Source organism: Jaculus jaculus, chromosome 9 (genome assembly GCF_020740685.1).
Source record: "Jaculus jaculus isolate mJacJac1 chromosome 9, mJacJac1.mat.Y.cur, whole genome shotgun sequence".
Lineage (NCBI taxonomy): Eukaryota > Metazoa > Chordata > Mammalia > Rodentia > Dipodidae > Jaculus > Jaculus jaculus.
This window is the reverse complement of record NC_059110.1, coordinates 89,281,600-89,295,102: the sequence shown is the minus strand read 5'-3', so window position 1 is coordinate 89,295,102 and position 13,503 is coordinate 89,281,600. Positions and strand designations below refer to the sequence as shown.

Sequence of the window (13,503 nt, the reverse complement as noted above, 5' to 3'; positions counted from 1 at the left end):
TGGAACAAAGCATGCACATGATGTAAAACTGAAGCTAGGAAACCAGCTATACACTATAATTTTTTTTCTTTTCTTTTTAAATTTTTCTAGGTAGGTTCTCACTCTAGCACAGGCTGATCCCAGCCACGACACCAAGCAAGAAGATCCACTCTTGCCAGGCATGGTGGTGCACGCCTTCAATCCCAGCACTCGGAAGGCAGAGGTAGGAGGATCACCGTGAATCTGAGGCCACCCTGAGACTACATAGTGAATTCCAGGTCAGCCTGAGCTAGAGTGAGATCTTACTTTGAAAAAAACAAAAACAACGACAACAACAAAAATTTCATGACTGGGAGGAGACATTTCACAATATTTCCCCCAGTTTTATTTATTTTTTATTTTTTTTAATATGGTTTGGGTATATTAGACACAAATTTCTTGCACTTGTATCAAGAAAAATACTGGGGAAGAGGAAGACATTTTTTTTCAGTGTTGTAGTCACTGGTAAGTTAACTATGCTCTGGTAAATTAACGCCTAACATGTACTCATGTAAGCAACCCTAATTAAACTGAGTCACCCAGATATGGCACCAGAAATAGAGTGGAGAATCAAAAAAAAAAGATGCATGCTCACATAGATTTGGGGGAATAACTTCCAAGGCCTGAGTACTGAGCTCTGATAACTCAAAGATTTTGTTTGTTTGTTTGAGAGAGTAAGAATGAGAGCGAGAGCAAATGGGCATGATGCCAGGGCTCCAGCTGCTACAAATAAACTCCAGACACATGCACCATGTTGTGCATCTGGCTTTACATGAGTACTGGGGAATTGAACCTGGATCCTTTGGCTTTGTAGGCAAGCACCTTAACTGCTAAGACACCTCTGCAGTCCCTCACAGGTTTTATTTTATTTTATTTATTTATTTTCAGTTTTTCAAGGTAGGGTCTCTCTCACTTGCCCAAGATGACCTGGAATTCACTATGGAGTCTCAGGGTGGCCTTGAACTCACTACGAACCTCCTACCTCTGCATCCCAACTATTGGTGGGTTACAAGTTTCTAAGGTTACATGATTTTGGGGCAGAGACAGAAAATTCCTTAGCAATAAATCAGTGATAAGAAAGTACAAATGTAGAGCAGAAAGCTGTTTGTCCAGTGGTGTTTGTGTCTGTGGCTGCACTAACCAGATACGAGCAGGGGGCAGCTGCACAGATAAGGCAGAGATCAGGGTCATGCTGTCTCCCTGGTAAGGCTTGTACAATATAAACTGTTTTAGAGTATCATCTGGACCTGGTTTCTTTGTGAAATTTCTTCTACCAAAATTCGATCACAAAGAAGAAAAGAAAAACAACTATGAAGGTAGAAGGGGGTCCTAGTTAGGAAGAGGAAGGGATTCAGCTAGAGTGGGATGAGGAAAAGAGAGGGTGATGGGATAACAATGATCAAAACACATTATATCCATGTATGAAATCCTCAAATAAAAATTTAAAGAAAGCCAGGCGTGGTGGCACATGCCTTTAATCTCAGCACTTGGGAGGCAGAAGTAGGAGGATCACTGTGAGTTCAAGGCCACCCTGAGAATCCATAGTGAATTCCAGGTCAGACTGAGCTAGAGTGAGAGTCAACCTCGGAAAAAAAAAAAAAAAAAAAAAAAAAAAAAAAAAAAACTTTTAAGAAATACTTTGGCATGGTGGTGCCTGCTTTTAATCCCAGCAATCAGGAGGCTGGCGGAAGCTGAAGTAGGATGATCACCATGAGGTCAAGACTATGCAGGGTTACGGTGTGTATTCCATATAAGCAAGGGCTAGGAAGATGGTTCAGTTGTTAAGGTACTTGCCTGCAAAACCTAAGGACCCAATTTTGATTCTCCAGATCCCACGTAAGCCAGGTGTGTAATGTGGCACATGTGTCTGGAGTTCATTTGCAGTAGTTAGAGGCCCTGGTGTGCCCATTCTCTCTCTCTCTATCAAATAAATAAATAAAAACAAAATATATTTTAAAAATAAATTAAATAAATAAAGATGATATCCTACCTTGGAAAGAGAAAAAGAAAAAAAAAATTTTTAAGTTCTGGGCTTGGTGGTGCACACCTTTAATCCTACCACTAGGAAAGGGAGGTAGGAGGATCACCATGAATTTAAGGACACCCTGAGACTACAGAGTGAATTCTAGGTCAGCCTGGGCTAGAGTAAAACCCTTCCTTGAAAAACCAAATAAAATAAAATAAATAAATAATCCATGGAGGCTGGAGGGATGGCTTAGTGATTAAAGAGTTTTCCTGTAAAGCCAAAGGACCCAGGTTCGATTCCTCAGGACCCATGTTAGCCAGATGCACAAGAGGGCTCATGCGTCTGGAGTTGGCTTGCAGTGGCTGGAGGCCCTGGCGTGCCCATTCTCTCTCTCTCTCTTTCCCTTTTTCTCTGTCAAATAAATAAATAAATAAATAAATTTTTACAACCATAACACAAACATTTTAATACTCATTTTTATTTTATTGCTGAAATCTTCTTATTTTCTTGAATCATTTAACTAACTTTCCCCTTCTTTTTACTGTCGGACCTTTATAATGACCATCTAACTCTGTTCTGCTAATGCCTTTTTTTTTGTTGTTGTTATTTTTACTTATTTATTTATTTGAGAGAAAGAGGAAGAAGGAGAAAGAGAGAATAGGCACACAAATGAGCTTCAGATGCATGTGTCACCATGTGCATCTGGCTTACATAGGTCCTGGGAAATTGAACCTGGGTCCTTTGGCTTTCCAGGCAAGTGCCTCAACCGCTAAGCCATCTTTCCAGCCCCCATGGATTTTTGCTGGGCACATGTTTATGTAGTGCCAGGGCACTTTTCAGACTTAGTCCCTGACTTTCACCTTGATTGTTGTTCCTTGTAGCTTTTGCCAGAGTAGCAGGTTTGTGAGCTTCCAAGGGATTGTCCTGTTTTCATTTTCCTTTCTGTTTTGATTGTATGTGTGTGTGTGTGTGTGTGTGTGTGTGTGTATGTGTGTGTGTCTTTTCTTTTCTTTCTTTCTCTCTTTCCTTCTTTCTTTCACAGAGAAGGTGGGGGGAGAGAATGCGCTCCAGGGCCTCTAGCCATTGCAAATGAACTCCAGACGCTCTGATTTACTAGGTCCTGGGTAATTAAACCTGGGTCCTTTCACTTTGTAGGCAAAGGCCTTAACTGCTAAGCCATCCCTCCAGACTGTGTGTGTGTGTGTGTGTGGTTTTTCAAGGTAGGGTCTAGCTCTAGTCCAGGCTGACCTGGAATTCACTATGTAGTCTCAGGGTGGCCTCCAACTCATGGTGATCCTCCTACCTCTGCCTTCTGAGTGCTGGGATTAAAAGCGCGTTCCACCACACCTGGCCTGTCAACTAATCACTTTAACCTTTTTTTTTTTTTTTTAGTAGAGGTGGAGGGGAACCCCAATAGTACATTGACAGGTGAAAATTATTCCATATTTACATTTTAATATTCAAAAAGTTTATTTTACAGCTATTTATAGCAGGCTAGTCTCAAGCTCCTGGGCTCAAGTGATCCTCCAGCTTTAACCTTCCCAGTAGCTTGACAGTAGGAACGAAACATTCTACCCTGCTGCACTCATAAGGTTTTATTGCACATGATCACACTCGTTTACTTGCTATATGGAAACATTGATATTTATATATTTTTATTTATTTATTTGCGAGAGAGAGGAACACAGAATGGGCGCCCCAAGGTCTCCAGCTGCTGCAAACGAACTCCGGATGTATGTGCTACCTCTTGCATCTGGCCTACATGGGTCCTGGGAAATCGAACCTGGCTCCTTTGGCTTTGCAGGCAAGCGCTTTAACTGCTGTCTCTCCAGCCCGGAAACGTAGAATTTTTTTTTTTTTAATTACTTGTCATGCTAAAATATTTGCTACAGGCCCTTGCCAAAACCACCACTACCCCCCCCCCACACACAAATTATGAACATTCGCCTTAGACTTGGGCCAATATTTCTGTTCCGTTGGGCATCACTTGACCGTCTCTCTTCTTAGATTTTGACCTTTTCTAGGTGGTGGCGCCTGGAGCTAGAAACCTCCAGAAATGCCTGCTGCAGCTGAGAGACTTATGCATTAGGGGTGATTTAAGGGCCAGGGGCGTGTGGCCTCAGATCTGGCGATGAAGATAAAACTAGGGCTGCGAGATTAGACGTGGGAAGCTCTTAGCTTCGTGCTCTTGCCAGTGCTTGCACTAGTTTCCTGAGGAAGCATCAGGAGCCCGGGTCGCAGGCCACAGGGCCACGGTACCGCTAGGAGGGCGGGTGCTAAGACTCAGACCCCGCCGAGAGCCCGATGCCATTGGCTCCTGGCCCCCAATGTGCAGCTGTCAATCAAGCTGCCGCGGGGCGGGGCGTGGCGGGGCGTGACGGACGAGGCCGGGCCGCGGCCGGTGTCGCTTCCGCCTGCGCGAGGCCGCGCGGGGCCGCTCGCGGGCTCCCGGGCCGAGTCGGGAACCCGCGCCGCAGTAGCGGGCCGAGCGGCCGGATGAGGGGCGCGATGGAGCCGGAGCCCGAGCCCGAGCTGCTGCTGCAGGAGGCCCGCGAGAACGTGGAGGCGGCGCAGAGTTACCGGCGGGAGCTGGGCCAGCGGCTGCAGGGGTTGCGGGAGGCGCAGAGGCAGGTCGGAGGGCCGCTGTGGGCCTGGGGCCGTGGGGATTGGGGGGTTGGGGGGGGCTCCGGGGACGGGCGTGGGGGCGCGGGTGGACTGTGTGGCTGCGAACGCCCTCGAGCTGTGGGGCAGGAGAGGGGCTCTGCAGGCGGCTGGGGACCGGCTAGAGTCTGGTCACGAGGACGGGGAAGCCGGGGAGGTGCTCAAGGGGGAAGGCAAGTTTGGGGACCCTAGGAGGAGTGCAGGATGGCGAGGGGCACCGGGGTGGCGTCTCTGGCGAGGCGCCGAGGGAGCCGCCTCGGACTAATGGGAGGGGATCCTAGAGGGAAATGGGGACTGAAGAGACTGCACAGAGGTGGGGATCGGGAGGGAAAACCTGTGCAGATCAATAATCATCATTTCAGAGAGCCGGACGGTCAGGAGCTAGGGAGAGCTAAAAGTGGAGACAGAATTGGCATTGAGAGGAGAGAGTGAAGAAGGGAGAAGTAGGGATTGAGAAACACTACTGTTAATGACAAATGAATGAGGTTAATGCTCGAATCACTCATATGATCCTGAATACTTTTTTTTTGGTTTTTCGAGGTAGGATTTCACTCTCGTCCAGGCTGACCTAGACTTCACTATGTAGTCTCAGGCTGGCCTCGAACTCACGGCGATCCTCCTACCTCTGTCTCCTGAGAGCTGAGATTAAAGGCGTGCGCCACCACGCCCGGCAATCGAGAATACTTTTATTTAGAGGGCTGGAGAGAAGGCCCAGCCATTAAAGGCACTTACTTGCTCGCAAAGTCCGGGTTTGATTCCCCAGTACTCATGTAAAACCAGATGCACAAAGCGGCAAATGCACCTAGTGGCTGGAGACCCTGGCACGCCCATTCTCATGGTGTCTGTCTAAATAAATATACTTTAAAAATTATTTAGAGTAATCTACTTCTAGATGGTTTAGAATTTTTGAAGGTTGTTGGAAGGGCAGGAGGAGGAAAGCCAGATACTTCTGGGAGGGTGTATAATACAGAGTTGAAGGGAATTGGTCAGATTTAAAGAGAAGAGTGCTGAAAGGGGTAGCTAAATTTACTTTCAAGTGGTACGCTTATCTGGTCCTTGGGGAAAAGAGTTATCAAAGATATGGAAAAGCCACATGGCTTCTCTGCACCCTCAAGCGTAAACAGAGAAAAGATATAACCCTCTGCTAATATGTGATAGGACACATAATCCTCAGGCTACCATTAGCAGTATTGCTTAGTAATTTTTTTTTTTTTTTCCTGGTTTTTCAAGGTAGGGTTTCACTCTAGCTCAGGCTGACCTGGAATTCACTATTTAGTCTCAGGGTGGCCTGGAACTCATGGCAATTCTACCTCTGCCTCCCAAGTGCTGGGACTAAAGGCATGTGCCACCACACCCTGCTAGTAAATGTTTTTTGAAAAAGTGGAATTCCATTAACATTATCTATGTCTCATAAGACATGAAAATACATCATCATACTAGTAACTCCCATGCTATATGGAATCTGAAAATCATGGAACTAGTGCAGTGCCTTTGGATATTGTCATCATGTTTTGGGTTTCATATATTTTCAAATCTTTTTTAGAACTCATGTAAGCCAGGCATCACTATTCTAGTAGCAAAACTAGAAGCAGAATCTATGTATGATTTGATTAATCCTGATATGGTGACTACTTTACAGGGCTTTCTAATGCAACTGACCTGGTTTTTACTTTGAAAACATCTGCCTTGTCTCCCCTGCCCCCCCAGGTAGGGTCTCACTCTAGTCCAAGCTGGCCTGGAATTCACTGCATAGTCTCAGGGTGGCCTCGAACTCACGGCAATCCAATCTCTGCCTTCTGATTGCTGAGATTAAAGGCGTATGCCACTATGCCTGGCTCTAAAGTACTTATTAATATATGACTAATGTTCCAACCAGTTAAAATATCTTATATGAACATGACTATTTCACTCTGTGAGCAATTAAGAGGCAGTAGGGTTGGCACTAAGGGAATGAGGTTAGCACCTGGGGGTAGGTCCTATTAATTTTTCATCTGATAGTGAATTAAAAAAATTATTGCACCAGGTGTAGTAGCATACACCTTTAATTTCAGCAGAGGCAGAGGTAGGAGGATCATTGAGTGTGAGACCAACCTGGGACTACAGAGTGAGTTCCAGGTCTTCCTGGGCTACAGTGAGACCGTATTTCTGAAAAACAAAAACAAAAACAAACAAAAAAACATGCATACACACACACACACACACACACACACACACACACACACACACACACACATATATATGGATTTCCATCCTAGATAGTTAACTGTTCAGTTTCCAAACCTAAGGATGGAATTGTGACTCAGTGATAAAGTACGTACCTAGCACAGCCCATAGCACTGAAAAATAAATCAAAATCTTTGTTCTTTCATTTTTTATTTATTGATGATGCCTGGGAACAAGCCCTGGGGCCTTAAAGATGTGAGGACACTGCTCTACCACTGAGTTACATCCCAACCAAGTAAGTTTGTATCCAATAATTTAAGTACACAACATACTCTCCTATAATTAGTGCAGATCAGTATGATTTTTTTTTTTTTTTTTTGATTTGTTTTATCTTGTTGCTGAAGGCTCTTGTTTCATGTTTGAGACAGGGAACACTAAGAACACATCCATTCCAGTTAAGATTTCTGATGACATTGCTTTCTGACCATATCCAGTAGTAGTGTGTGGTTCTTCTTTGTCCCCTGGGATGTGTTTTGTTCCAGTGCCGGTTACAATAGCTAGTTTGAGTCTATCCTGCATGTTTGGATTTGTATAATATAACCTCTGTCAAGTTACATTTTTAGGCAGTTCTATGCCACAAAAATATTATCCAAATAAGCAGCTGCTTTTGTTTGGTGGTTAGTGTACTTTTAGTTCCAATAATTTTCAGATTAACTGCATAAAATATATAGCTTTCTAGTCAAAGATTTTGCATGGGAAAGGGTGAGAGGGGCAAGGAGAAGGAATGTAGGATGTAACTCTTTTTATATTTTTACTTGATTGATTTTCTTTCTTTTTTTTTTTTTGAGGTAGGGTTTCACTAGTCCAGACTGACCTGGAATTCACTATGTAATCTCAGAGTGGCCTCAAACTCACCGTGATCCTACTACCTCTGCCTCCTAAATGCTGGGATTAAAACCGTGTGCCACAACACCCAGCTTGATTGATTTTCTTTTTATCTCTCCCCCAACTTTTAAATTTTATTTTATTGGTTAGGGATAGATTCCAGTGCATTGTACATGATAGGTAAGCACTTTACCACTGAGGAACACCAAGTGCCAATTTCTTTCTTTCTTTCTTTTGGTTTTTCGAGGTAGGGTCCACTCTAGCCTAGGCCAACCTGGGAATTCACTGTGTAGTCTCAGGCTGGCCCCTGAAATCACAGCAATCCTCCTACCTCTGCCTCCCGAGTGCTGGGATTAAAGGTGTGTGCCATCATGTCTGGCTTCAATATTTTCTTCTTTTTTTTTTTTTTTCTAATAATTTATTTGAGAGAGAGAGCGGTAGATAGAGAATATGCATAACAGGGCCTTCAGCCATTGCAAATGAACTACAGAAGCATGTGCCACATTGTGCATCTGGCTTACATGGGCCTGGGGAATTGAACCTGGGTCCTTTGGCTTTGTAGCCAAGCGCCTTAACCACTAAGCCATTCCTCCATATCCAAATTTCTTCTTTTTAAGTAGGGTCTTACTCTAGCCCAGGCTGACCTGTAATTCACTATGTAGTCTCAGGGTAGCCTTGAACTCAGAGGAATCCTCAAATCTCTGCTTCCCAAGTGCTGGGATTAAAGGCGTGCATCACCATGCCTGGCTTTCCAATTTCTTTCTTTTCTTTTTTTTAAAATATTTTTTATTGTTTTATTTATTTATTAGATATGGGGAGGGTGAGAGAAGGAGTGCACCAGGGCTTCTAGCCACTGTAATCGAACTCCAGAGGCATGCACCACAATGTGCATCTGGTTAACATGGGACCTGGAGAATCGAACCTGGGTCCTTAGGCTTCATAGGCAAGTGCCTTAACCGCTAAGCCATCTCTCCAGCCCTCTGATTTCTTAAATATATTTTATTTATTTACTTGAGAGAGTAAAAGAGGTAGAGAGAGAGAGAAAATGGGCGCACCAAAGCCTCCAGCCACTGCAAACAAACTCCAGACACATACGCCTCCTTGTGCATCTGGCTCATGTGGGTCCTGGGGAATCCAACAGGAGTCTTTTAGCTTTGCAGGCAAATGCCTTAACCACTAAGTCATCTTCTGCAGCCCTTCCAGTTTTTTTCATTCTGTTTTTTTTTTTTAATTTAATTTTTTTATTTTTAGGTAGGGTTTCATTCTAGCCCAGGCTGACCTGGAATTCACTATGTAGTCTCAGGGTGGCCTCAAACTTATGATGAACTTCCTACCTCTGCCTCCCAAGTGCTGGGATTAAAGGCGTGTGCCACCATGCCCGTCTTTTTTAATTGAGATACAATTTACATACCATACATTGTTCTTAGAGGCAGGCTCTTATTCTAATCCAGGCTTACCTGGAACTCACACTGTAGACCAGGCTGACCTTGAACTCACTGTGATCTTCCTACCTGAGTGCTGAGATTAAAGGTATGTGCCGCAATATCCAGCAAAGTTCATTTTTTAGGGGCTGGAGAGATGGCTGAACAGTTAAAGGCGCTTGCTTGCAAAGCCTGATGGCTTGGAATCCTCAGCACCCATGTAAAGCCAGATGTATAGAATGGCACATGTGTCTGAAGTTCATTTGTAGTGGCAAAAGGCCTTGGTTTACCCATACTGTTTGCCTTTCTCTTGTGCATGTACTCTCTCTCAAGTAAATAAAAATATTTTGTTTTTGTTTTTGCTTTTGTTTTTTCAGGTAGGGTCTTGCTGTAGCCCAGGCTGACCTGAAATTCACTATGGAGTCTCAGGGTGGCCTTGAACTCACGGTGATCCTCCTACCTCTGCCTCCTGAGTGCTGGGACTAAAGGCGTGTGCCACCACACCCAGTTTAAGTAAATAAAAATATTTTAAAAATTCATATTTGGGGCCTGGAGAGATGGCTTAGCAGTTAAGGCATTTGCCTGCAAAAAGGACCTTGGTTCAATTCCCTAGGACCCACGTAAGCCAGATACACAAGATGGCACATGCATCTGGAGTTAATATGCAATGGCTAGAGGCCCTGGCGCTCCCATTCTCTCTCTTTCTCTCTCACTCTATCTCCTAAGTGCTGGGATTAAAGAAGTATGCCACCATGCCCAGCTTTAAAAATTTTTTGATAATTACAAATAATGCTGATGTGTACATTTGTATACAACTTTTTATTTTTTAATATTTTACTTATTTATTTACTTGAGAGAGAGAAAGGCAGACAGATGCAGAGAGAAAATAGGCATGCCAGGACTTCTAGCCACTGCAAACCAACTCCAGATGCATGTGCCACCTTGTGCATCTGGTTTTATGTGGGTTCTGGGGATTCAAACCTGGGTCATTTGGCTTTGCAGGCAAGCACCTTAACCACTAAGCCAGATCCTTAGCCCTATATACAACTATTTAAAAATATTTATTTGAGAGAGAAAGAGAATGGGCATGCCAGAACCTCCAGCCACTGCAACCAAACTTCAGACGCCTGTGCCACCTTGTGCATCTGGCTTACATGGGTGCTAGGAAATTGAACCTGGGACTTTGGCTTCACAGACAAGCGCCTTAACTGCTAAGCCATCTCTCCAGCCCTGTATACAGTTTTTTGGGTAGGCATACTTTCAGTGTGTTTTTAGAACATATCCACTAATTACTGGATCACATGGTAATTCTTTTTTTGTCTATCACTTATTTAACTTTTTCAGAAACTCTTGACATACTTTCGATATTTACTTTTGTTTCTTACCCTTTAAAAATCTTATAAAGCTTGTCTGTTGTTACAAAATGATATGTATGGAAATCTAGAGGGTAAAAGAATAAACATGTTTTAAATTATTCTGTCAAAAACATGTCACAGTTTCTTCTCTGCGGTTAAGGCAAGTCCCTACTGTCTGTTTTTAGAGAAAAGGAAGTTCTTTGTAGAATGCAAGGTTGTCTGTAACTCTTACTGTTTTTTTTTTTTTTTTAAGACAAGATCTCATTTAGCCTATGCTGGCCTTTCTATGTAGCTAAAAATGACCTTGAACCACTGATCATCCTGCCTTCACCTCCTAAGTGTCAGGATTATAGGCCTGTGCTACCCATCTACACTGTTGAAAAAAGCTAAGGCTAGAGAGATGTTACGTTGTTTTCAGGAAATCAGACAGAGTTTACAACCAGCCTGTCCCGGTGTTGAAATCATTAAGAATAGTTCTTTCCTGGTGTGGTGGCACACGCCTTTAATCCCAGCACTTGAGAAGCAGAGGTAGGAGGATTGCAGTGAGTTTGAGGCCACCCTGAGACTCCATAGTAAATTCCAGGTCAGCCTGAGCTAGAGCAAGACCTTAACTTGAGAAAAAAATAAAGTTCTCTATACCTTCATGAAATCCTTGGCATTAAGATTTAAGTGTGTGTGGGGGGGCGGTGGGGAGGGTGGCTGGAGGGATGGCTTAGCTGTTAAGGTATTTGCCTTTAAAGCCAAAGGACCCAGGTTTGATTTCCCAGGACCCACATAAGCCAGATGCACAGGTGGCACATGCTTCTTGAGTTCATTTGCAGAGGCTGAAGGCCATAGAGTGCCAATTCTGTATCTGCCTCTTTCCCTATCTCTCTTCCTCTTTCTCTCTCAAATATAAATGTAAATAAAATATTTAACAAAAAGATTTAAGTGCCAAAGAAATTAACTCTTAAATAAATGTTCATTTGTTCATTCACTCAGTGAAGTACCAGAGATACTTCTAGGTCTTGTATATTGATGTCAGGGAAATAATCCTTCATGAATTAATTCTTGTTGTTGTTTTGATTTTTCAAGATAGGGTTTCACTCTAGTCCAGGTGGACCTGAAATTTACTATGTAGTCTCAGGTAGGCCTTGAACTCACAGCAGTCCTACTTCTGTCCTCCAAGTGCTGGATTTAAAGACATGTGCCACCACACCCAGCTTAATTCTTTTCTCTCTCTCTCTCTCTGTTTTTTTTTTTTTGTTGTTGTTGTTTGTTTTTTTGAGGTAGGATTTCACTCTAGCCCAGGCTGACCTGGAATTCACTCTGTAGTCTCAGGGTGACCTCGAACTCCTGGCGATCCTCCTACCTCTGCCTCCCGAGTGCTGGGATTAAAGGCGTGTGCCACCACGCCCGTCCGGCTTTTCTTTTTTGAGAGAGTGAGAATTGGCATGCGGGGGCCACAGTGAACTCCAGATGCTTGCACCACCTAGTGTGCATGTGTGACCTTACACTTACATCACTTCTGTGCATCTGGCTTACTTGGCATCTGGAGAGTTTGAACGTTGGTCCTTAGGCTTCACAGGCAAGCACCATAAACACTAAGCCATCTCTCCACCCTTTAATTTGTTTTTTAAAAATATTTTATTTATTTGAGAGAGAGAAATATATAGAAAGAAAATGGATATGCCAGGGCCTCTAGCCACTGCAAACTTAAGTCCAGATTCATGTACTACCTTGTGCATCTAACTTATGTGGGTACTGGGGAATGAAACCTGGGATGTTAGCTTCACAGTCAAGTGCCTTAACCACTAAGCCAGTTCTCTAGCCTTTTTTTTTTTTTTTTTTTTTTGAGGTAAGGTCTTGCTTTAGCCCAGGTTGACCTGGATTTTACTATGTAGTCTCAGGGTGGCCTCACACTCATGGTAATCCTCATACCTCTGTCTCCGAGTGCTGGAATTAAAGGCGTGCACCACCATGCTTGGCTTTTTTTTTTTTTTTTTAATGAGAGAGAGAGGGAGGGAGGGAGAGAATTGGCACCCCAGAGCCTCTAGCCACTGCAATTGAACTGCAGACATGTGTACCATCTATTGTGCATTTACAACCTTGTGCTGTGTTACCTTGTGTGCCTGGCCTACATGGGATCTGGCGAGTCTAACATGGGCCCTTAGGCTTCACAGGCAAGCACCTTAACTGTGAATCCATCTCTCTAGCCCAAGACCTTAAAACTTTTGATCCTTTTGCCTCTACCTCTTGAATACTGGAATCACCCAGATATGTTCCACCATGCCTGGTTTGTGCAGGTGGTGGAACCCACGTATGCTTGGCAAGCACTGTACCAGTGGCCCCTAGTACCGTTTTTAGATTGTCTGTAGTGGTGATTATATGTTTCTTATTCATGAACGCAGTTAATTAAGAGTTAAACAGTTGTTTTATCATATGGTTTGACTTAAAAAGCAGCCATTTTAGCTGTGTGGGGTTGTGCAAGCCTGTAATACCAGCACTTGGTAGGCTGAGGCAGGAGAATCGTGGAAGTTTGAGGCCAGCCTGTACTACATGATGAATTTCAGGCCAGGTCTACATAAAGTGAAACCCTGTCACAAGAAAAGGGGTTAGGAAACAGACTCTTATTTGCTTACAATTCTGGAATTTGACTGGGATTTTCCAGTTCTGGTTTTACTCAGCAACACTGGTTTCTGTCAGATAGTGTTGAGACTGGAATGTCCATGACAGAAGGCTCACTTACTTATTCACACCTTAGTGTTAATAGGAGTCAGTTGGAAAGGTGAGATATTGGGTCTTAACACCAAACTCAATCTTCCTCTTTCCCTCTTTCTTCTTTCATCTTTTCTGTCTGTCCTTTTTCCTTCTGATTTTCCCTCTTCCTCTTTCCTTCTACCAAGAAAATTATACCACTTTCATGGTAGCTCAAAACCTTCAAAAGAACAAAAGCAGTTGTCAGGTCTTCTTAAGGGCGAAGCCTTGAACTGGCACAGCATCAGTTTCATAGTACTGCTTTGAGCATGTTACTATGTTGGTAGTTATAGGTTCA

At 43.6% G+C, this 13,503-nt stretch overlaps 1 protein-coding gene across 1 annotated transcript in view; it reads left to right on the top strand.

Moving 5' to 3' along the window:
- The first annotated feature begins 4,480 nt into the window (after positions 1-4,480).
- Crlf3 (cytokine receptor like factor 3) overlaps positions 4,481-13,503 on the top strand; it is a 47,061-nt gene continuing 38,038 nt past the window's right edge. Inside the window, exon 1 of the mRNA XM_045158690.1 lies at positions 4,481-4,615. Coding sequence (XP_045014625.1) covers positions 4,481-4,615 — 135 coding nt within the window. The remainder of the gene's footprint in view (positions 4,616-13,503) is intronic.